Source organism: Amblyomma americanum, chromosome 7, assembly GCF_052857255.1.
Source record: "Amblyomma americanum isolate KBUSLIRL-KWMA chromosome 7, ASM5285725v1, whole genome shotgun sequence".
Taxonomy (NCBI): Eukaryota; Metazoa; Arthropoda; class Arachnida; order Ixodida; family Ixodidae; genus Amblyomma; species Amblyomma americanum.
In genome coordinates, this window is record NC_135503.1 from 55,543,108 (window position 1) to 55,568,216 (window position 25,109).

A 25,109-nucleotide genomic window follows, 5' to 3' on the forward strand; every position below is an offset into this window, starting at 1 on the left:
AACTGCTGGTCCTTGAGGGCAACGGAGTGAATTCCAAGAGAAGGCAAGCGTAGCAGAGTGCGGCAGAAAGGTAAACAGATGAGATTAAGAAGTTTGCAAGCATACGGTATGCGTAGCTCGCAAAGGACAGAGTTAATTTGAGAGGTGTAGGAGAAGCCATTTCTCTGCAGTGGGTGTAGTCAGGCTGCTGCTGGTGATGATAATGAACCTGATGGTCACGTGGATTGTGTTTGTTGTATGTGATGTTCATAGTAAATATGCTTTTCATATTATGGCCAAAAATACTCTGCTGATAGTGGCATTAATTCTTTAAAAACTGATGAGCCTAATTTTTGAAAGCAGATGTTACTGCTTGGGGGTGCTTTCCAGACTCTCCAGAGTGATCATGTTCTCACCAAGATCCTTGCTCTCTATTTCATGGCCAAAAATACTCGCTCTGCTGTTAGCGACATTAATTCTTTAAAAACTGATGCATGTCTACTTGAAAGCAGATCTTACTGCTGCGCTTAACAGACTCTCCAGCGTGGTCATGTTCTCCTCACCATGACCCTTGCTCTCTACTTTATGGCCAGAAATACTCGCTCTGCTGATAGTGGCAATAATTCTTTAAAAACTGATGCGAGTTTACATCTTGAAAGCACATCTTACTGCTGCGCTTAACAGACTCTCCGGAGTGGTCATGTTCTGCTCACCATGACCCTTGCTCTCTATTTTATGGCCAAAAATACCCACTGCTGATAGTGGCATTAATTCTTTAAAAACTGATGCATGTCTCGTTCTTGAAAGCAGATCTTACTGCTGCGCTTTCCAGACTCTCCAGAGGGCTCATGTTCTCCTCACCAATATCCTTGCTCTCTATGTTATGGCCAAAAATACTCACTCTAATGATAGTGGCATTAATTCTTTCAAAACTGATGCGTGTCTCGTTCTTGAAAGCAGATCTTACTGCTGCGCTTTCCAGACTCTCCAGAGTGCTCATGTTCTCCTCACCAAGATCCTTGCTCTCTATGTTATGGCCAAAAATACTTACTCTAATGACAGTGGCATTAATTCTTTAAAAACTGATGCGTGTCTCGTTCTTGAAAGCAGATCTTACTGCTGCGCTTTCCAGACTCTCCAGAGTATCATGTTCTTACCAAGGTCCTTGCTCTCTATTTTATGGCCAATAATACTCGCTCTGCTTATAGTGGCATTAATTATTTAAAAACTTATGCGTGCCTACTTGAAAGCAGACGTTATGTTGCGCTTTCCATACTCTCCAGAGTGGTCATGTTCTCCTCACCAAGATCCTTTCTCTATGCTGTGGCCAAAAATACTCACTCTGCTGATAGTGGCATTAATTCTTTATAAACTGATGCGTGTCTACTACTTGAAAGCAGATCTTACTGCTGCGCTTTCCAGACTCTCCAGAGTGTCATGTTCTCCTCACCAAGGTCCTTGATCTCTATTTTATGGCCTAAAATACTCACCCTGCTGATAGTGGCATTAATTATTTCTTCGAAAACTGATGCGTGCCTAATTCCTGAGAGCACATCTTACTGCTACTCTTTCCAGACTCTCCAGATTGGTCATGTTATCCTCACCACGATCCTTGCTCTCTATTTTATGGCCAAAAATACATACTCTGCTGATTGTGGCATAAATTCTTTAAACACTCATGCGTGTCTAATTCTTGAAAGCAGATCTTACTGCTGTGCTTTCCAGACTCTCCAGGGTGGTCATGTTATCCTCATCAAGGTCCTTGCTCTCTATGTTATTGCCAAAAATACTTACTCTGCTGATAGTGGCATTAATTATTTAATAACTGATGAGTGTCTGCTTGAAAGCAGATCTTATGCTGCGCTTTCCATTTTCTCCAGAGTGGTCATGTTCTCCTCACCAAGATCCTTTCTCTATGTTATGGCCAAAAATACTCACTCTGCTGATAGTGGCATTAATTCTTTATAAACTGATGCGTGTCTACTACTTGAAAGCAGATCTTACTGCTGCGCTTTCCAGACTCTCCAGAGTGTCATGTTCTCCTCACCAAGGTCCTTGATCTCTATTTTATGGCCTAAAATACTCACCCTGCTGATAGTGGCATTAATTATTTCTTCGAAAACTGATGCGTGCCTAATTCCTGAGAGCACATCTTACTGCTACTCTTTCCAGACTCTCCAGATTGGTCATGTTATCCTCACCACGATCCTTGCTCTCTATTTTATGGCCAAAAATACATACTCTGCTGATTGTGGCATAAATTCTTTGTGGGTGGGCTCGGTGGCTGTGCCACGATGCGGTCGCTTAACCCGTTCTGCCTCGCCATGCAGGTGATCGCTCCCCTCTGGATTACCACGCTTTTCCCCGCCCCTCTTGCTGCCTGTCCACCGGACATCTCGCCGGAATGGACGCCCGCTCTCAACCGAACCGATATGTGCCAGCCTTGCGCCATCACCGCTTCGCCCGATCGTGCGCTGACCTCACCAGTGCACTGCACCCTCGACAGACAGTTGGAAACACCATCGCCATCAACATCCTCTCCCGCTCCAGCTTTTAAGCAGCTTCGGCCACCGGCGTCGCTTTGTGGGCTCGGTGGCTGTGCCACGATGCGGTCGCTTAACCCGTTCTGCCTCGCCATGCAGGTGATCGCTCCCCTCTGGATTACCACGCTTTTCCCCGCCCCTCTTGCTGCCTGTCCACCGGACATCTCGCCGGAATGGACGCCCGCTCTCAACCGAACCGATATGTGCCAGCCTTGCGCCATCACCGCTTCGCCCGATCGTGCGCTGACCTCACCAGTGCACTGCACCCTCGACAGACAGTTGGAAACACCATCGCCATCAACATCCTCTCCCGCTCCAGCTTTTAAGCAGCTTCGGCCACCGGCGTCGCTTTGTGGGCTCGGTGGCTGTGCCACGATGCGGTCGCTTAACCCGTTCTGCCTCGCCATGCAGGTGATCGCTCCCCTCTGGATTACCACGCTTTTCCCCGCCCCTCTTGCTGCCTGTCCACCGGACATCTCGCCGGAATGGACGCCCGCTCTCAACCGAACCGATATGTGCCAGCCTTGCGCCATCACCGCTTCGCCCGATCGTGCGCTGACCTCACCAGTGCACTGCACCCTCGACAGACAGTTGGAAACACCATCGCCATCAACATCCTCTCCCGCTCCAGCTTTTAAGCAGCTTCGGCCACCGGCGTCGCTTTGTGGGCTCGGTGGCTGTGCCACGATGCGGTCGCTTAACCCGTTCTGCCTCGCCATGCAGGTGATCGCTCCCCTCTGGATTACCACGCTTTTCCCCGCCCCTCTTGCTGCCTGTCCACCGGACATCTCGCCGGAATGGACGCCCGCTCTCAACCGAACCGATATGTGCCAGCCTTGCGCCATCACCGCTTCGCCCGATCGTGCGCTGACCTCACCAGTGCACTGCACCCTCGACAGACAGTTGGAAACACCATCGCCATCAACATCCTCTCCCGCTCCAGCTTTTAAGCAGCTTCGGCCACCGGCGTCGCTTTGTGGGCTCGGTGGCTGTGCCACGATGCGGTCGCTTAACCCGTTCTGCCTCGCCATGCAGGTTAGTAAGCCATGTTGTCTTTACGCTAAGAAATCTAGTGATTACTTTTTGATACAGCTGCCGAGCCCGCAATGCTGCCTTGCCATTGTCACTGAGTGTTCTGATGTCATTATTTTCTTGCTTTTGTTGTCCGGCGACATAGAGAGTAACCCCGGCCCTGCCTCACTCGAAACTGTAGTTACGGAACTTAAAAAATTGTCCGCCGGTCAGTCGACATTAATCGCGGAAGTTACAGACCTCAAAAACCAGCTACTAACAACAGACAACCTTATTTCTGATCTAAGCAGGCGCATCAGCGCTCTTGAAGGTCATTACCAAACCATACAGTCACTACGCACAGAGATAGAAGGCCTAAGCACTCACACCACCCAGGCAACTCGCCAGCTCTGTGATCTCGAGGATCGCATAGACGAAGCAGAAAACCAATCACGAAGAAACAACCTCATATTCTACAACATTCCGGACCCTGACCCATCTGAAACGTGGGCCGACTCTGAAAAGCTACTAATTCGCCATTGCTCCGAATTTTTGGACATTACCCTCGACCCCAAAACAATAGACCGCACTCACCGTCTTGGGCGCCACGAACCTGATCGCTGCCGTCCGTTAATTGCCAAATTCGCACTTTTCAAAACGAAGGACGAAATTCTAGCTAATGGCCGCAAATTCAAGAACACTGACTACTCCGTCGGTGAAGATTTTTCACGCCGCGTTCGCAATGTGCGCAAACATCTAGTTACATTTGCCAAAAGCAAGACTAACCGTTTTTCTTTGCGATACAAAACCCTGTTCATCGGTTCCCGACGATATATCTTCGACGAACCATCGCAATCTGTAAAAGAGATACCATAGCGGTTGCTGCGCCGCCAGCCCCCAGCCGCTCATGTACCTACCACCCCCCAGCCTAATCTTTCCTTTTCGGCGATTTTCACAAACATACGTAGTTTTCTTCCGAAACGTGAAATCATCTCCAATCTTGTGTGTTCATCTGCTAGTAACTTGCTGATACTTACCGAAACATGGCTCACTAATGGCATCACCGATACTGAAGTTCTTGCTGACTTACCGAATTTTAACCTTCTTCGCAAAGATCGCACATCCGCTCGAGGTGGAGGCGTTTTCATCGCAGTTAGCAATCAGTTCTCGTGTACAGTTATTAATATTCCATCAGACCTTGAGATAGTATGGCTACTTTGTCGCGCTGCGCCCCAAACCGTACTGCTGGGCGTTTGTTATAGAGCGCCAAATACCAACTCCGATTTCTCTCGAATTCTTAACGACGTGATCAGCCAATTAACGAGGAAATACCCAAAAGCGCATATCATTCTTTTTGGAGACTTCAATTTTCCAGAAATCAACTGGCAGACACAGACAGCTGTCGGCAACAGGGAAGCGAATGATTTTATCGAGGTCTGCCTAAACTTCAACCTAACTCAAGTGGTATCTGAACCGACCCGCGGTGCAAACATCCTAGATCTAATCTTGACTACCCACCCGGAAGCCCTCTCATCTATCACTTATCTACGCGAAATCAGCGACCATAAAGTAATCCACGCCACATTTGAGTTCCACCCATCACGACGCCAGAATCAAAACAAAACTATTCGCCTCTACGACAAAGGAAGCTATGAAGCCTTTAGTCTTGAATTAAACCAATATCTCACAACATTTGAAGCATCTTTTCACGATAATTCAGTTAATGACAATTGGTCCCGTTTTAAGAAAAAGGTTAGCGAACTAACCGATAGATACATCCCCAAAATAAGCTTCCACTCGGACCGCCAGAAACCATGGTATACAAAAACGATAAAAAGACTCGACAATAAAAAGAAGCGCCTTTTCCGTGCGGCAAAATTAAAGCAATACGACGAGTGCGCATGGGAAAAATACTATACAGCCGAACGCACCTATCTATCAGAAATTCGCCACGCAAAATACTCTTTCCTTCACAACGTCCTCCCCAAATTGTTGACTTCCAATCCCAGAAAGTTTTGGCAGGTCATAAGTGAGCACCCGACACATACCATCACTCTAACTAAAGAGTCTGGAGAGGAAGCTGATGACATTGAGTGCGCTGACATTTTTAATAACGCCTTTTCATCTGTGTTCACTAATGAAATTCACCCACCAACTGCAACTTTCGCCGTCAATATAGAGTCCAGCATGCCTGCTATCGCGTTTTCTGAAGCCGGCATTACCTCGCTCATTGAACACTTAAAACTTCATCATCGGCCGGCGTCGACGAAATTAACTCCAAAATACTGCGCAACACTAATAATATTTCTGCAATGTACTTATTGTTATTGTTTTCACAGTCGCTTTCTACAGGTTCCATTCCGGATGACTGGAAAGTGGGAAAGGTCATTCCCGTCTTTAAGTCCGGTAACAAAGATTCTCCTTTAAATTACCGTCCGATATCATTAACCAGCATACCTTGCAAAATCATGGAACACGTCATCTATTCTCAAATCATGGACTTTCTTGACGCTATCAACTTCTTTCATCCCTCACAACACGGGTTTCGCAAGGGTTTGTCATGTGAAACTCAACTGGCCGTCTTTCTTCATGACGTTCACTCTAACCTCGACCTAAATTTACAAACTGACGCTATTTTTCTAGACTTTGCTAAAGCATTTGATAAAGTTCCCCACAGGCGTTTACTGCTAAAACTAACCATGCTAAAACTGCATCCTAACGTCTTATTGTGGATCGAAGAATTCCTTTCTAAGCGCTCCCAGTTTGTTCTCGTTAACAGCCAGAGTTCCAACCCTCTTCCAGTAACATCAGGCGTACCCCAAGGTTCTGTACTTGCTCCCCTCCTATTCTTAATCTACATAAACGACTTACCCTCAAACCTGGTTTGCAATGTTCGTCTGTTTGCAGACGACTGCGTTATTTACCACACGATTTCCAACACCTTTGACCAATCACAGCTGCAAAACGACATTGACACAGTGCATGCCTGGTGCGATGACTGGCTAATGTCGCTTAATCCTAATAAATGTAAACTCGTATCTTTTCACCGCCGGCGTAACCCCCATATTTTCTCTTACTCCGTTGCTAACGTTCCACTAGAATCTGTATACTCATACAAGTACCTAGGTGTCACCTTGTGCCAGGATCTCTCCTGGCGCTCTCATGTAACGAACATCGTCGCATCAGCTAACCGGTCATTGGGTTTTTTGAAACGTCACCTACGGCACGCCCCTCAAAGTATTAAACTTCTCGCCTACCAATCACTCATTCGACCAAAACTAGAATACGCATCTGCTATCTGGAGCCCGCAACAAGCATATCTCATCAGTTCACTAGAATCTGTCCAAAATCGCGCCACGAGGTTCATTCATTCTGCCTATTCATACGACATCAGTGTATCGTCACTTAAACTACAATCAGGTTTACCAACTCTTGCCCATCGTCGTCGCATTGCTTCTCTTAGTCTGTTTCATAAGTTTTTTTACAGTTCCCTCGGACAACCACCCTACATCACACCGCCCGCTCGCATATCTCATCGCACCGGCCATCCACTGCAAGTGTCATGCCAACGCTCCCGCACCGTCACTTTTTCTGCATCCTTTTTTCTTCGCACTGCTAAAGACTGGAATGGCCTTCCCCACGACGTTGATGCCATCACCTGCCAATCAAGTTTTGTGAACAATTTAAATATGCATTTCATAAATATCATGTAAGCAACCATATTCAACCCATATTTGTACTCCCACCCCTTATGTAACACCCCCAAAGTGGGGTCTTTAAGGTAATAAAGTGAAGTGAAGTGAAGTGAAACACTCATGCGTGTCTAATTCTTGAAAGCAGATCTTACTTTCTGTGCTTTCCAGACTCTCCAGGGTGGTCATGTTATCCTCACCAAGATCCTTGCTCTCTATGTTATTGCCAAAAATACTTACTCTGCTGATAGTGGCATTAATTATTTAATAACTGATGAGTGTCTGCTTGAAAGCAGATCTTATGCTGCGCTTTCCATTTTCTCCAGAGTGGTATCATGTTATCCTCACCAAGTTCCTTGCTCTCTATTTTATGGCCAAAAAATACTCGCTCTGCTGATAGTGGCATTAATTATTTAAAAACTGATGCGTGCCTACTTGAAAGCAGATCTTATGCTGCGCTTTCCATACTCTCCAGAGTGGTCATGTTATCCTCACTAAGATCCTTGCTCTCTATTTTATGGCCAAAAATACATACTCTGCTGATTGTGGCATAAATTCTTTAAAAACTCATGCGTGTCTAATTCTTGAAAGGAGATCTTACTGCTGTGCTTTCTGGACTCTCCAGAGGGGTCATGTTATCCTCACCAAGATCCTTGCTCTTTATTTTATGGCCAAAAATACGCACTCTGCTGATAGTTGCATTAATTATTTAATAACTGATGAGTGTCTGCTTGAAAGCAGATCTTATGCTGCGCTTTCCATTTTATCCAGAGTGGTCATGTTATCCTCACCAAGATCCTTGCTCTCTATTTTATGGCCAAAAATACATACTCTGCATATTGTGGCATAAATTCTTTAAAAACTGATGCGTGTCTAGTTCTAGAAAACAGATCTTACTGTTACGCTTTCCACACTCTCCAGAGTGGTCATGTTCTGCTCACCAAATTCCTTGCTCTCTATTTTATGGCCAAAATGCTCTGCTGATAGTGGCATTAATTATTTTAAAAACTGATGCGTGGCTACTTGAAAGCAGATCTTATGCTGCGCTTTCCATACTCTCCATACTGGTCATGTTATCCTCACCAAGATCCATGCTCTCTATCTTATAGCCAAAAGTATGCACTCTGCTGATAGTGGCATAAATTCTTTAAAAACTCATGCGTGTCTACTTCTTGAAAGCAGATCTTACTGCTGTGCTTTCCAGACTCTCCAGAGTGGTCATGTTCTCCTCACCATGACCCTTGCTCTCTACTTTATGGCCAAAAATACTCGCTCTGCTGATAGTGGCAATAATTCTTTAAAAACTGATGCGAGTCTACATCTTGAAAGCACATCTTACTGCTGCGCTTAACAGACTCTCCGGAGTGGTCATGTTCTCCTCACCATGACCCTTGCTCTCTATTTTATGGCCAAAAATGGCCACTGCTGATAGTGGCATTAGTTCCCTGAAAACTGATGCAAGTCTACTTCTTGAAAGCACATCTTACTGCTGCGCTTAACAGACTCCAGAGTGGTCATGTTCTCGTCACCAAGTTCCTTTCTCTCTATTTTATGGCCAAAAATACTCACTCTGCTGATAGTGGCAATAAATTTTTAAAAACTGATGCGAGTCTGCTTCTGGAAAGCACATCTTACTTCTGCGCTTAACTGACTCTCCAGAGTGGTCATGTTCTCCTCACCATGACCCTTGCTCTCTATGTTATGGCCAAAAATACTTACTGTAATGATAGTGGCATTAATTCTTTAAAAACTGATGCGTGTCTCGTTCTTGAAAGCAGATCTTACTGCTGCGCTTTCCAGACTCTCCAGAGTATCATGTTCTTACCAAGGTCCTTGCTCTCTATTTTATGGCCAAAAATACTCACCCTGCTGATAGTGGCATTAATTCTTTAAAAACTGATGCGTGTCTTCTACTTGAAAGCAGATCTTACTGCTGCGCTTTCCAGACTCTCCAGAGTGTCATGTTCTCCTCACCAATGTCCTTGATCTCTATTTTATGGCCTAAAATACTCACCCTGCTGATAGTGGCATTATTTAAAAACTGATGCGTGCCTACTTGAAAGCAGATCTTATGCTGCGCTTTCCATACTCTCCAGAGTGGTCATGTTATCCACGCCAAGATCCTTGCTCTCTATTTTATGGCCAAAAATACATACTCTGCTGATTGTGCCATAAATTCTTTAAAAACTCATGCGTGTCTAATTCTTGAAAGATCTTACTGCTGTGCTTTCCAGACTCTCCAGAGTGGTCATGTTATCCTCACCAAGATCCTTGCTCTTTATTTTATGGCCAAAAATACGCACTCTGCTGATAGTCGCATTAATTATTTACTAACTGATGAGTGTCTGCTTGAAAGCAGATCTTATGCTGCGCTTTCCGTTTTCTCCAGAGTGGTCATGTTATCCTCACCAAGATCCTTGCTCTCTATTTTATGGCCAAAAATACATACTCTGCTGATTGTGGCATAAATTCTGTGAAAACTGATGAGTGTCTGCTTGAAAGCAGATCTTTTCGTTTTCTCCAGAGTGGTCATGTTATCCTCACCAAGATCCTTGCCCTCTATTTTATGGCCAAAAATACGCACTCTGCTGATAGTCTCATAAGTTTTTTAATAACTGATGAGTGTCTGCTTGAAAGCAGATCTTATGCTGCGCTTTCCATTCTCTCCAGAGTGGTCATGTTATCCTCACCAAGATCCTTGCTCTCTATTTTATGGCCAAAAATATGCACTCTGCTGATAGTCGCATTAATTATTTAATAACTGATGAGTGTCTGCTTGAAAGCAGATCTTATGCTCCGCTTTCCATGCTCTCCAGAGTGGTCATGTTATCCTCACCAAAATCCTTGCTCTCAATTTTATGGCCAAAAATACGCACTCTGCTGATAGTCACATTAATTATTTAATAACTGATGAGTGTCTGCTTGAAAGCAGATCTTATGCTGCGCTTTCTATACTCTCCAGAGTGGTCATGTTATCCTCACCAAGATCCTTGCTCTCTATTTTATGGCCAAAAATATGCACTCTGCTGATAGTCGCATTAATTATTTAATAACTGATGAGTGTCTGCTTGAAAGCAGATCTTATGCTGCGCTTTCCATACTCTCCAGAGTGGTCATGTTATCCTCACCAAGATCCTTGCTCTCTATATTATGGCCAAAAATATGCACTCTGCTGATAGTGGCATAAATTCTTTAAAAACTCATGCGTGTCTACTTCTTGAAAGCAGATCTTACTGCTGTGCTTTCCAGACTCTCCAGAGTGATCATGTTCTCCTCACCAATATCCTTGGTCTCTATTTTTTGGCCAAAAATATGCACTCTGCTGATAGTCGCATTAATTATTTAATAACTGATGAGTGTCTACTTGAAAGGAGATCTTAAGCTCCGCTTTCCATGCTCTCCAGAGTGGTCATGTTCTCCTCACCAAGATCCTTGCTCTCTTATTTTATGGCCTAAAATACTCACCCTGCTGATAGTGGCATTAATTATTTCTTCTAAAACTGATGCGTGTCTGCTTCTTGAAAACAGATCTTACTGCTGCACTTTCCAGACTCTACATAGTGGTCATGTTCTCCTCACCAAGATCCTTGCTCTCTATTTTATGGCCAAAAATATGCACTCTGCTGATAATTGCATTAATTATTTAATAACTGATGAGTGTCTACTTGAAAGCAGATCTTATTCTCCGCTTTCCATGCTGTCCAGAGTGGTCATGTTATCCTCACCAAGATCCTTTGTCTCTATTTTATGGCCTAAAATACTCACCCTGCTGATAGTGGCATTAATTATTTCTTCGAAAACTGATGCGTGTCTACTTCTTGAAAACAGATCTTACTGCTGCACTTTCCAGACTCTCCATACTGGTCATGTTCTTCTCAAAAAGATCCTTGCTCTCTATTTTATGGCCAAAATTACCCACTCGGCTGATAGTGGCATTAATTATTTAAAAACTGATGCAAGTCTACTTCTTGAAAGCAGATCTTACTGCTGCGCTTTCCAGACTCTCCAGAGTGGTCATGTTCTCACCAAGATCCTTGCTCTCTATTAAATGGCCAAAAATACTCGCCACGCTGATAGTGGCATAAATTCTTTAAAAACTGATGCGTGTCTACTTCTTGAAAGCAGATCTTACTGCTGCGCTTTCCAGTCTCTCCAGAGTGGTCATGTTCTTACCAAGATACGTGCTCTCTATTATATGGCCAAAATGACATACTGTACTGATAGTGGCATAAATTCTTCAAAAACTCTTGCGTGTCTAATTCTTGAAAGCAGATCTTACTGCTGCGCTTTCCAGACTCTCCAGAGTGGTCATGTTCTCACCAAGATCCTTGCTTTCTATTTTATGGCCAAAATTACTCTCTCGGCTGATTGTGGCATAAATTCTTTAAAAACTCATGCGTGTCTAATTCTTAAAAGCAGATCTTATGCTGCGCTTTCCATACTCTCCAGAGTGGTCATGTTATCCTCACCAAGATCATTGCTGTCTATTTTATGGCCAAAAATACATACTCTGCTGATTGTGGCATAAATTCTTTAAAAACTCATGCGTGTCTAATTCTTGAAAGGAGATCTTACTGCTGTGCTTTCCAGACTCTACAGAGTGGTTATGTTCTCCTCACCAAGATCCTTGCTCTCTATTTTATGGCCTAAAATACTCACCCTGCTGATAGTGGCATTAATTATTTCTTCGAAAACTCATGCGTGTCTACTTCTTCAAAGCAAATCTTACTGCTGTGCTTTCCAGACTCTCCAGAGTGGTCATGTTCTCCTCACCAAGATCCTTGCTCTCTATGTTATTGCCAAAAATACTTACTCTGCTGATAGTGGCATTAATTATTTAATAACTGATGAGTGTCTGCTTGAAAGCAGATCTTATGCTGCGCTTTCCATTTTCTCCAGAGTGGTATCATGTTATCCTCACCAAGTTCCTTGCTCTCTATTTTATGGCCAAAAAATACTCGCTCTGCTGATAGTGGCATTAATTATTTAAAAACTGATGCGTGCCTACTTGAAAGCAGATCTTATGCTGCGCTTTCCATACTCTCCAGAGTGGTCATGTTATCCTCACTAAGATCCTTGCTCTCTATTTTATGGCCAAAAATACATACTCTGCTGATTGTGGCATAAATTCTTTAAAAACTCATGCGTGTCTAATTCTTGAAAGGAGATCTTACTGCTGTGCTTTCTGGACTCTCCAGAGGGGTCATGTTATCCTCACCAAGATCCTTGCTCTTTATTTTATGGCCAAAAATACGCACTCTGCTGATAGTTGCATTAATTATTTAATAACTGATGAGTGTCTGCTTGAAAGCAGATCTTATGCTGCGCTTTCCATTTTATCCAGAGTGGTCATGTTATCCTCACCAAGATCCTTGCTCTCTATTTTATGGCCAAAAATACATACTCTGCATATTGTGGCATAAATTCTTTAAAAACTGATGCGTGTCTAGTTCTAGAAAACAGATCTTACTGTTACGCTTTCCACACTCTCCAGAGTGGTCATGTTCTGCTCACCAAATTCCTTGCTCTCTATTTTATGGCCAAAATGCTCTGCTGATAGTGGCATTAATTATTTTAAAAACTGATGCGTGGCTACTTGAAAGCAGATCTTATGCTGCGCTTTCCATACTCTCCATACTGGTCATGTTATCCTCACCAAGATCCATGCTCTCTATCTTATAGCCAAAAATATGCACTCTGCTGATAGTGGCATAAATTCTTTAAAAACTCATGCGTGTCTACTTCTTGAAAGCAGATCTTACTGCTGTGCTTTCCAGACTCTCCAGAGTGGTCATGTTCTCCTCACCATGACCCTTGCTCTCTACTTTATGGCCAAAAATACTCGCTCTGCTGATAGTGGCAATAATTCTTTAAAAACTGATGCGAGTCTACATCTTGAAAGCACATCTTACTGCTGCGCTTAACAGACTCTCCGGAGTGGTCATGTTCTCCTCACCATGACCCTTGCTCTCTATTTTATGGCCAAAAATGGCCACTGCTGATAGTGGCATTAGTTCCCTGAAAACTGATGCAAGTCTACTTCTTGAAAGCACATCTTACTGCTGCGCTTAACAGACTCCAGAGTGGTCATGTTCTCGTCACCAAGTTCCTTTCTCTCTATTTTATGGCCAAAAATACTCACTCTGCTGATAGTGGCAATAAATTTTTAAAAACTGATGCGAGTCTGCTTCTGGAAAGCACATCTTACTTCTGCGCTTAACTGACTCTCCAGAGTGGTCATGTTCTCCTCACCATGACCCTTGCTCTCTATGTTATGGCCAAAAATACTTACTGTAATGATAGTGGCATTAATTCTTTAAAAACTGATGCGTGTCTCGTTCTTGAAAGCAGATCTTACTGCTGCGCTTTCCAGACTCTCCAGAGTATCATGTTCTTACCAAGGTCCTTGCTCTCTATTTTATGGCCAAAAATACTCACCCTGCTGATAGTGGCATTAATTCTTTAAAAACTGATGCGTGTCTTCTACTTGAAAGCAGATCTTACTGCTGCGCTTTCCAGACTCTCCAGAGTGTCATGTTCTCCTCACCAATGTCCTTGATCTCTATTTTATGGCCTAAAATACTCACCCTGCTGATAGTGGCATTATTTAAAAACTGATGCGTGCCTACTTGAAAGCAGATCTTATGCTGCGCTTTCCATACTCTCCAGAGTGGTCATGTTATCCACGCCAAGATCCTTGCTCTCTATTTTATGGCCAAAAATACATACTCTGCTGATTGTGCCATAAATTCTTTAAAAACTCATGCGTGTCTAATTCTTGAAAGATCTTACTGCTGTGCTTTCCAGACTCTCCAGAGTGGTCATGTTATCCTCACCAAGATCCTTGCTCTTTATTTTATGGCCAAAAATACGCACTCTGCTGATAGTCGCATTAATTATTTACTAACTGATGAGTGTCTGCTTGAAAGCAGATCTTATGCTGCGCTTTCCGTTTTCTCCAGAGTGGTCATGTTATCCTCACCAAGATCCTTGCTCTCTATTTTATGGCCAAAAATACATACTCTGCTGATTGTGGCATAAATTCTGTGAAAACTGATGAGTGTCTGCTTGAAAGCAGATCTTTTCGTTTTCTCCAGAGTGGTCATGTTATCCTCACCAAGATCCTTGCCCTCTATTTTATGGCCAAAAATACGCACTCTGCTGATAGTCTCATAAGTTTTTTAATAACTGATGAGTGTCTGCTTGAAAGCAGATCTTATGCTGCGCTTTCCATTCTCTCCAGAGTGGTCATGTTATCCTCACCAAGATCCTTGCTCTCTATTTTATGGCCAAAAATATGCACTCTGCTGATAGTCGCATTAATTATTTAATAACTGATGAGTGTCTGCTTGAAAGCAGATCTTATGCTCCGCTTTCCATGCTCTCCAGAGTGGTCATGTTATCCTCACCAAAATCCTTGCTCTCAATTTTATGGCCAAAAATACGCACTCTGCTGATAGTCACATTAATTATTTAATAACTGATGAGTGTCTGCTTGAAAGCAGATCTTATGCTGCGCTTTCTATACTCTCCAGAGTGGTCATGTTATCCTCACCAAGATCCTTGCTCTCTATTTTATGGCCAAAAATATGCACTCTGCTGATAGTCGCATTAATTATTTAATAACTGATGAGTGTCTGCTTGAAAGCAGATCTTATGCTGCGCTTTCCATACTCTCCAGAGTGGTCATGTTATCCTCACCAAGATCCTTGCTCTCTATATTATGGCCAAAAATATGCACTCTGCTGATAGTGGCATAAATTCTTTAAAAACTCATGCGTGTCTACTTCTTGAAAGCAGATCTTACTGCTGTGCTTTCCAGACTCTCCAGAGTGATCATGTTCTCCTCACCAATATCCTTGGTCTCTATTTTTTGGCCAAAAATATGCACTCTGCTGATAGTCGCATTAATTATTTAATAACTGATGAGTGTCTACTTGAAAGGAGATCTTAAGCTCCGCTTTCCATGCTCTCCAGAGTGGTCATGTTATCCTCACCAAGATCCTTGCTCTCTTATTTTATGGCCTAAAATACTCACCCTGCTGATAGTGGCATTAATTATTTCTTCTAAAACTGATGCGTGTCTGCTTCTTGAAAACAGATCTTACTGCTGCACTTTCCAGACTCTACATAGTGGTCATGTTCTCCTCACCAAGATCCTTGCTCTCTATTTTATGGCCAAAAATATGCACTCTGCTGATAATTGCAATTATTATTTAATAACTGATGAGTGTCTACTTGAAAGCAGATCTTATTCTCCGCTTTCCATGCTGTCCAGAGTGGTCATGTTATCCTCACCAAGATCCTTTGTCTCTATTTTATGGCCTAAAATACTCACCCTGCTGATAGTGGCATTAATTATTTCTTCGAAAACTGATGCGTGTCTACTTCTTGAAAACAGATCTTACTGCTGCACTTTCCAGACTCTCCATACTGGTCATGTTCTTCTCAAAAAGATCCTTGCTCTCTATTTTATGGCCAAAATTACCCACTCGGCTGATAGTGGCATTAATTATTTAAAAACTGATGCAAGTCTACTTCTTGAAAGCAGATCTTACTGCTGCGCTTTCCAGACTCTCCAGAGTGGTCATGTTCTCACCAAGATCCTTGCTCTCTATTAAATGGCCAAAAATACTCGCCACGCTGATAGTGGCATAAATTCTTTAAGAACTGATGCGTGTCTACTTCTTGAAAGCAGATCTTACTGCTGCGCTTTCCAGTCTCTCCAGAGTGGTCATGTTCTTACCAAGATACGTGCTCTCTATTATATGGCCAAAATGACATACTGTACTGATAGTGGCATAAATTCTTCAAAAACTCTTGCGTGTCTAATTCTTGAAAGCAGATCTTACTGCTGCGCTTTCCAGACTCTCCAGAGTGGTCATGTTCTCACCAAGATCCTTGCTTTCTATTTTATGGCCAAAATTACTCTCTCGGCTGATTGTGGCATAAATTCTTTAAAAACTCATGCGTGTCTAATTCTTAAAAGCAGATCTTATGCTGCGCTTTCCATACTCTCCAGAGTGGTCATGTTATCCTCACCAAGATCATTGCTGTCTATTTTATGGCCAAAAATACATACTCTGCTGATTGTGGCATAAATTCTTTAAAAACTCATGCGTGTCTAATTCTTGAAAGGAGATCTTACTGCTGTGCTTTCCAGACTCTACAGAGTGGTTATGTTCTCCTCACCAAGATCCTTGCTCTCTATTTTATGGCCTAAAATATGCACTCTGCTGATAGTGGCATAAATTCTTTAAAAACTGATGAGTGTCTGCTTGAAAGCAGATCTTATGCTGCGCTTTCCATACTCTCCAGAGTGGTCATGTTATCCTCACCAAGATCCTTGCTCTCTATATTATGGCCAAAAATATGCACTCTGCTGATAGTGGCATAAATTCTTTAAAAACTCATGCGTGTCTACTTCTTGAAAGCAGATCTTACTGCTGTGCTTTCCAGACTCTCCAGAGTGATCATGTTCTCCTCACCAATATCCTTGGTCTCTATATTATGGCCAAAAATATGCACTCTGCTGATAGTGGCATAAATTCTTTAAAAACTCATGCGTGTCTACTTCTTGAAAGCAGATCTTACTGCTGTGCTTTCCAGACTCTCCAGAGTGATCATGTTCTCCTCACCAATATCCTTGGTCTCTATTTTTTGGCCAAAAATATGCACTCTGCTGATAGTCGCATTAATTATTTAATAACTGATGAGTGTCTACTTGAAAGGAGATCTTAAGCTCCGCTTTCCATGCTCTCCAGAGTGGTCATGTTATCCTCACCAAGATCCTTGCTCTCTTATTTTATGGCCTAAAATACTCACCCTGCTGATAGTGGCATTAATTATTTCTTCTAAAACTGATGCGTGTCTGCTTCTTGAAAACAGATCTTACTGCTGCACTTTCCAGACTCTACATAGTGGTCATGTTCTCCTCACCAAGATCCTTGCTCTCTATTTTATGGCCAAAAATATGCACTCTGCTGATAATTGCATTAATTATTTAATAACTGATGAGTGTCTACTTGAAAGCAGATCTTATTCTCCACTTTCCATGCTGTCCAGAGTGGTCATGTTATCCTCACCAAGATCCTTTGTCTCTATTTTATGGCCTAAAATACTCACCCTGCTGATAGTGGCATTAATTATTTCTTCGAAAACTGATGCGTGTCTACTTCTTGAAAGCAGATCTTACTGCTGCACTTTCCAGACTCTCCATACTGGTCATGTTCTTCTCAAAAAGATCCTTGCTCTCTATTTTATGGCCAAAATTACCCACTCGGCTGATAGTGGCATTAATTATTTAAAAACTGATGCAAGTCTACTTCTTGAAAGCAGATCTTACTGCTGCGCTTTCCAGACTCTCCAGAGTGGTCATGTTCTCACCAAGATCCTTGCTCTCTATTAAATGGCCAAAAATACTCGCCACGCTGATAGTGGCATAAATTCTTTAAAAACTGATGCGTGTCTACTTCTTGAAAGCAGATCTTACTGCTGCGCTTTCCAGTCTCTCCAGAGTGGTCATGTTCTTACCAAGATACTTGCTCTCTATTATATGGCCAAAATGACATACTGTACTGATAGTGGCATAAATTCTTCAAAAACTCTTGCGTGTCTAATTCTTGAAAGCAGATCTTACTGCTGCGCTTTGCAGACTCTCCAGAGTGGTCATGTTCTCACCAAGATCCTTGCTTTCTATTTTATGGCCAAAATTACTCTCTCGGCTGATTGTGGCATAAATTCTTTAAAAACTCATGCGTGTCTAATTCTTAAAAGCAGATCTTATGCTGCGCTTTCCATACTCTCCAGAGTGGTCATGTTATCCTCACCAAGATCATTGCTGTCTATTTTATGGCCAAAAATACATACTCTGCTGATTGTGGCATAAATTCTTTAAAAACTCATGCGTGTCTAATTCTTGAAAGGAGATCTTACTGCTGTGCTTTCCAGACTCTACAGAGTGGTTATGTTCTCCTCACCAAGATCCTTGCTCTCTATTTTATGGCCTAAAATACTCACCCTGCTGATAGTGGCATTAATTATTTCTTCGAAAACTCATGCGTGTCTACTTCTTCAAAGCAAATCTTACTGCTGTGCTTTCCAGACTCTCCAGAGTGGTCATGTTCTCCTCACCAAGATCCTTGCTCTCTATATTATGGCCAAAAATATGCACTCTGCTGATAGTGGCATAAATTCTTTAAAAACTGATGAGTGTCTACTTGAAAGCAGATCTTATGCTGCGCTTTCCATACTCTCCAGAGTGGTCATGTTATCCTCACCAAGATCCTTGCTCTCTATATTATGGCCAAAAATATGCACTCTGCTGATAGTGGCATAAATTCTTTAAAAACTGATGAGTGTCTACTTGAAAGCAGATCTTGTGCTCCGCTTTCCATGCTCTACAGAGTGGTCATGTTATCCTCACCAAAATCCTTGCTCTCAATTTTATGGCCAAAAATACGCACTCTGCTGATAGTCACATTAATTATTTAATAACTGATGAGTGTCTGCTTGAAAGCAGATCTTATGCTCCGCTTTCCATGCTCTCCAGAGTGGTCATGTTATCCTCACCAAGATCCTTGCTCTCTATTTTATGGCCAAAAATATGCACTCTGCTGATAGTCGCATTAATTATTTACTAACTGACGAGTGTCTGCTTGAAAGCAGATCTTATGCTGCGCTTTCCATTCTCTCCAGAGTGGTCATGTTATCCTCACCAAGATCATTGCTGTGTATTTTATGGCCAAAAGTACGTACTCTACTGATAGTCGCATTAATTATTTAATAACTGATGAGTGTCTGCTTGAAAGCAGATCTTATGCTCCGCTTTCTATACTCTCCAGAGTGGTCATGTTATCCTCGCCAAGATCCTTGCTCTCTATATTATGGCCAAAAATATGCACTCTGCTGATAGTCGCATTAATTATTTAATAACTGATGAGTGTCTGCTTGAAAGCAGATCTTATGCTGCGCTTTCTATACTCTCCAGAGTGGTCATGTTATCCTCACCAAGATCCTTGCTCTCTATTTTATGGCCAAAAATATGCACTCTGCTGCTAGTCGCATTAATTATTTAATAACTGATGAGTGTCTGCTTGAAAGCAGATCTTATGCTGCGCTTTCCATACTCTCCAGAGTGGTCATGTTATCCTCACCAAGATCATTGCTGTCTATTTTATGGCCAAAGGTACGTACTCTGCTGATAGTCGCATTAATTATTTAATAACTGATGAGTGTCTGCTTGAAAGCAGATCTTATGCTCCGCTTTCCATGCTCTCCAGAGTGGTCATGTTATCCTCACCAAAATCCTTGCTCTCAATTTTATGGCCAAAAATACGCACTTTGCTGATAGTCACATTAATTATTTAATAACTGATGAGTGTCTGCTTGAAAGCAGATCTTATGCTGCGCTTTCCATACTCTCCAGAGTGGTCATGTTATCCTCACCAAGATCCTTGCTCTCTATTTTATCACCAAAAATACATACTCTGCTGAATGTGGCATAAATTTTTTAAAAACTCATGCGTGTCTACTTGTTGAAAGCAGATCTTACTGCTGTGCTTTCCAGACTCTCCAGAGTGATCATGTTCTCCTCACCAATATCCTTGGTCTCTATTTTATGGCCAAAAATATGCACTCTGCTGATAGTCGCATTAATTATTTAATAACTGATGAGTGTCTACTTGAAAGGAGATCTTAAGCTCCGCTTTCCATGCTCTCCAGAGTGGTCATGTTATCCTCACCAAGATCCTTGCTCTCTTATTTTATGGCCTAAAATACTCACCCTGCTGATAGTGGCATTAATTATTTCTTCTAAAACTGATGCGTGTCTACTTCTTGAAAGCAGATCTTACTGCTGCACTTTCCAGACTCTCCATAGTGGTCATGTTCTCCTCACCAAGATCCTTGCTCTCTATTTTATGGCCAAAAATATGCACTCTGCTGATAGTGGCATAAATTCTTTAAAAACTCATGCGTGTCTACTTCTTGAAAGCAGATCTTACTGCTGTGCTTTCCAGACTCTCCATAGTGATCATGTTCTCCTCACCAAGATCCTTGCTCTCTATTTTATGTCCAAAAATATGCACTCTGCTGATAATTGCATTAATTATTTAATAACTGATGAGTGTCTACTTGAAAGCAGATCTTATGCTCCGCTTTCCATGCTGTCCAGAGTGGTCATGTTATCCTCACCAAGATCCTTTGTCTCTATTTTATGGCCTAAAATACTCACCCTGCTGATAGTGGCATTATTTCTTCGAAAACTGATGCGTGTCTACTTCTTGAAAGCAGATCTTACTGCTGCACTTTCCAGACTCTCCATACTGGTCATGTTCTTCTCAAAAAGATCCTTGCTCTCTATTTTATGGCCAAAATTACCCACTCGGCTGATAGTGGCATTAATTATTTAAAAACTGATGCAAGTCTACTTCTTGAAAGCAGATCTTACTGCTGCGCTTTCCAGACTCTCCAGAGTGGTCATGTTCTCACCAAGATCCTTGCTCTCTATTAAATGGCCAAAAATACTCGCCACGCTGATAGTGGCATAAATTCTTTAAAAACTGATGCGTGTCTACTTCTTGAAAGCAGATCTTACTGCTGCGCTTTCCAGTCTCTCCAGAGTGGTCATGTTCTTACCAAGATACTTGCTCTCTATTATATGGCCAAAATGACATACTGTACTGATAGTGGCATAAATTCTTCAAAAACTCTTGCGTGTCTAATTCTTGAAAGCAGATCTTACTGCTGCGCTTTCCAGACTCTCCAGAGTGGTCATGTTCTCACCAAGATCCTTGCTTTCTATTTTATGGCCAAAATTACTCTCTCGGCTGATTGTGGCATAAATTCTTTAAAAACTGATGCGTGTCTAATTCTTAAAAGCAGATCTTATGCTGCGCTTTCCATACTCTCCAGAGTGGTCATGTTATCCTCACCAAGATCATTGCTGTCTATTTTATGGCCAAAAATACATACTCTGCTGATTGTGGCATAAATTCTTTAAAAACTCATGCGTGTCTAATTCTTGAAAGGAGATCTTACTGCTGTGCTTTCCAGACTCTACAGAGTGGTTATGTTCTCCTCACCAAGATCCTTGCTCTCTATTTTATGGCCTAAAATACTCACCCTGCTGATAGTGGCATTAATTATTTCTTCGAAAACTCATGCGTGTCTACTTCTTCAAAGCAAATCTTACTGCTGTGCTTTCCAGACTCTCCAGAGTGGTCATGTTCTCCTCACCAAGATCCTTGCTCTCTATATTATGGCCAAAAATATGCACTCTGCTGATAGTGGCATAAATTCTTTAAAAACTGATGAGTGTCTACTTGAAAGCAGATCTTATGCTGCGCTTTCCATACTCTCCAGAGTGGTCATGTTATCCTCACCAAGATCCTTGCTCTCTATATTATGGCCAAAAATATGCACTCTGCTGATAGTGGCATAAATTCTTTAAAAACTGATGAGTGTCTACTTGAAAGCAGATCTTGTGCTCCGCTTTCCATGCTCTACAGAGTGGTCATGTTATCCTCACCAAAATCCTTGCTCTCAATTTTATGGCCAAAAATATGCACTCTGCTGATAGTCACATTAATTATTTAATAACTGATGAGTGTCTGCTTGAAAGCAGATCTTATGCTCCGCTTTCCATGCTCTCCAGAGTGGTCATGTTATCCTCACCAAGATCCTTGCTCTCTATTTTATGGCCAAAAATATGCACTCTGCTGATAGTCGCATTAATTATTTACTAACTGACGAGTGTCTGCTTGAAAGCAGATCTTATGCTGCGCTTTCCATTCTCTCCAGAGTGGTCATGTTATCCTCACCAAGATCATTGCTGTGTATTTTATGGCCAAAAGTACGTACTCTACTGATAGTCGCATTAATTATTTAATAACTGATGAGTGTCTGCTTGAAAGCAGATCTTATGCTCCGCTTTCTATACTCTCCAGAGTGGTCATGTTATCCTCGCCAAGATCCTTGCTCTCTATATTATGGCCAAAAATATGCACTCTGCTGATAGTCGCATTAATTATTTAATAACTGATGAGTGTCTGCTTGAAAGCAGATCTTATGCTGCGCTTTCTATACTCTCCAGAGTGGTCATGTTATCCTCACCAAGATCCTTGCTCTCTATTTTATGGCCAAAAATATGCACTCTGCTGCTAGTCGCATTAATTATTTAATAACTGATGAGTGTCTGCTTGAAAGCAGATCTTATGCTGCGCTTTCCATACTCTCCAGAGTGGTCATGTTATCCTCACCAAGATCATTGCTGTCTATTTTATGGCCAAAGGTACGTACTCTGCTGATAGTCGCATTAATTATTTAATAACTGATGAGTGTCTGCTTGAAAGCAGATCTTATGCTCCGCTTTCCATGCTCTCCAGAGTGGTCATGTTATCCTCACCAAAATCCTTGCTCTCAATTTTATGGCCAAAAATACGCACTTTGCTGATAGTCACATTAATTATTTAATAACTGATGAGTGTCTGCTTGAAAGCAGATCTTATGCTGCGCTTTCCATACTCTCCAGAGTGGTCATGTTATCCTCACCAAGATCCTTGGTCTCTATTTTATCACCAAAAATACATACTCTGCTGAATGTGGCATAAATTTTTTAAAAACTCATGCGTGTCTACTTGTTGAAAGCAGATCTTACTGCTGTGCTTTCCAGACTCTCCAGAGTGATCATGTTCTCCTCACCAATATCCTTGGTCTCTATTTTATGGCCAAAAATATGCACTCTGCTGATAGTCGCATTAATTATTTAATAACTGATGAGTGTCTACTTGAAAGGAGATCTTAAGCTCCGCTTTCCATGCTCTCCAGAGTGGTCATGTTCTCCTCACCAAGATCCTTGCTCTCTATTTTATGGCCAAAAATATGCACTCTGCTGATAGTGGCATAAATTCTTTAAAAACTCATGCGTGTCTAATTCTTGAAAGGAGATCTTACTGCTGTGCTTTCCAGACTCTACAGAGTGGTTATGTTCTCCTCACCAAGATCCTTGCTCTCTATTTTATGGCCTAAAATACTCACCCTGCTGATAGTGGCATTAATTATTTCTTCGAAAACTCATGCGTGTCTACTTCTTCAAAGCAAATCTTACTGCTGTGCTTTCCAGACTCTCCAGAGTGGTCATGTTCTCCTCACCAAGATCCTTGCTCTCTATATTATGGCCAAAAATATGCACTCTGCTGATAGTGGCATAAATTCTTTAAAAACTGATGAGTGTCTACTTGAAAGCAGATCTTATGCTGCGCTTTCCATACTCTCCAGAGTGGTCATGTTATCCTCACCAAGATCCTTGCTCTCTATATTATGGCCAAAAATATGCACTCTGCTGATAGTGGCATAAATTCTTTAAAAACTGATGAGTGTCTACTTGAAAGCAGATCTTGTGCTCCGCTTTCCATGCTCTACAGAGTGGTCATGTTATCCTCACCAAAATCCTTGCTCTCAATTTTATGGCCAAAAATACGCACTCTGCTGATAGTCACATTAATTATTTAATAACTGATGAGTGTCTGCTTGAAAGCAGATCTTATGCTCCGCTTTCCATGCTCTCCAGAGTGGTCATGTTATCCTCACCAAGATCCTTGCTCTCTATTTTATGGCCAAAAATATGCACTCTGCTGATAGTCGCATTAATTATTTACTAACTGACGAGTGTCTGCTTGAAAGCAGATCTTATGCTGCGCTTTCCATTCTCTCCAGAGTGGTCATGTTATCCTCACCAAGATCATTGCTGTGTATTTTATGGCCAAAAGTACGTACTCTACTGATAGTCGCATTAATTATTTAATAACTGATGAGTGTCTGCTTGAAAGCAGATCTTATGCTCCGCTTTCTATACTCTCCAGAGTGGTCATGTTATCCTCGCCAAGATCCTTGCTCTCTATATTATGGCCAAAAATATGCACTCTGCTGATAGTCGCATTAATTATTTAATAACTGATGAGTGTCTGCTTGAAAGCAGATCTTATGCTGCGCTTTCTATACTCTCCAGAGTGGTCATGTTATCCTCACCAAGATCCTTGCTCTCTATTTTATGGCCAAAAATATGCACTCTGCTGCTAGTCGCATTAATTATTTAATAACTGATGAGTGTCTGCTTGAAAGCAGATCTTATGCTGCGCTTTCCATACTCTCCAGAGTGGTCATGTTATCCTCACCAAGATCATTGCTGTCTATTTTATGGCCAAAGGTACGTACTCTGCTGATAGTCGCATTAATTATTTAATAACTGATGAGTGTCTGCTTGAAAGCAGATCTTATGCTCCGCTTTCCATGCTCTCCAGAGTGGTCATGTTATCCTCACCAAAATCCTTGCTCTCAATTTTATGGCCAAAAATACGCACTTTGCTGATAGTCACATTAATTATTTAATAACTGATGAGTGTCTGCTTGAAAGCAGATCTTATGCTGCGCTTTCCATACTCTCCAGAGTGGTCATGTTATCCTCACCAAGATCCTTGCTCTCTATTTTATCACCAAAAATACATACTCTGCTGAATGTGGCATAAATTTTTTAAAAACTCATGCGTGTCTACTTGTTGAAAGCAGATCTTACTGCTGTGCTTTCCAGACTCTCCAGAGTGATCATGTTCTCCTCACCAATATCCTTGGTCTCTATTTTATGGCCAAAAATATGCACTCTGCTGATAGTCGCATTAATTATTTAATAACTGATGAGTGTCTACTTGAAAGGAGATCTTAAGCTCCGCTTTCCATGCTCTCCAGAGTGGTCATGTTATCCTCACCAAGATCCTTGCTCTCTTATTTTATGGCCTAAAATACTCACCCTGCTGATAGTGGCATTAATTATTTCTTCTAAAACTGATGCGTGTCTACTTCTTGAAAGCAGATCTTACTGCTGCACTTT

At 42.1% G+C, this 25,109-nt stretch overlaps 2 protein-coding genes across 2 annotated transcripts in view; both read left to right on the top strand.

Annotated features, from left to right (window-relative positions):
- Positions 1 to 25,109, top strand: part of LOC144099150 (uncharacterized) — a 271,400-nt gene that overhangs the window by 222,360 nt on the left and 23,931 nt on the right. The window lies entirely within an intron of this gene.
- On the top strand, positions 203 to 4,979 carry LOC144096808 (uncharacterized). Its single transcript, XM_077629683.1, has 2 exons — positions 203 to 235; positions 3,426 to 4,979. The coding sequence occupies exons 1-2, from the start codon at positions 203 to 205 to the stop codon at positions 4,407 to 4,409; spliced, it is 1,017 nt and encodes a 338-aa protein (XP_077485809.1). The 3' UTR covers positions 4,410 to 4,979.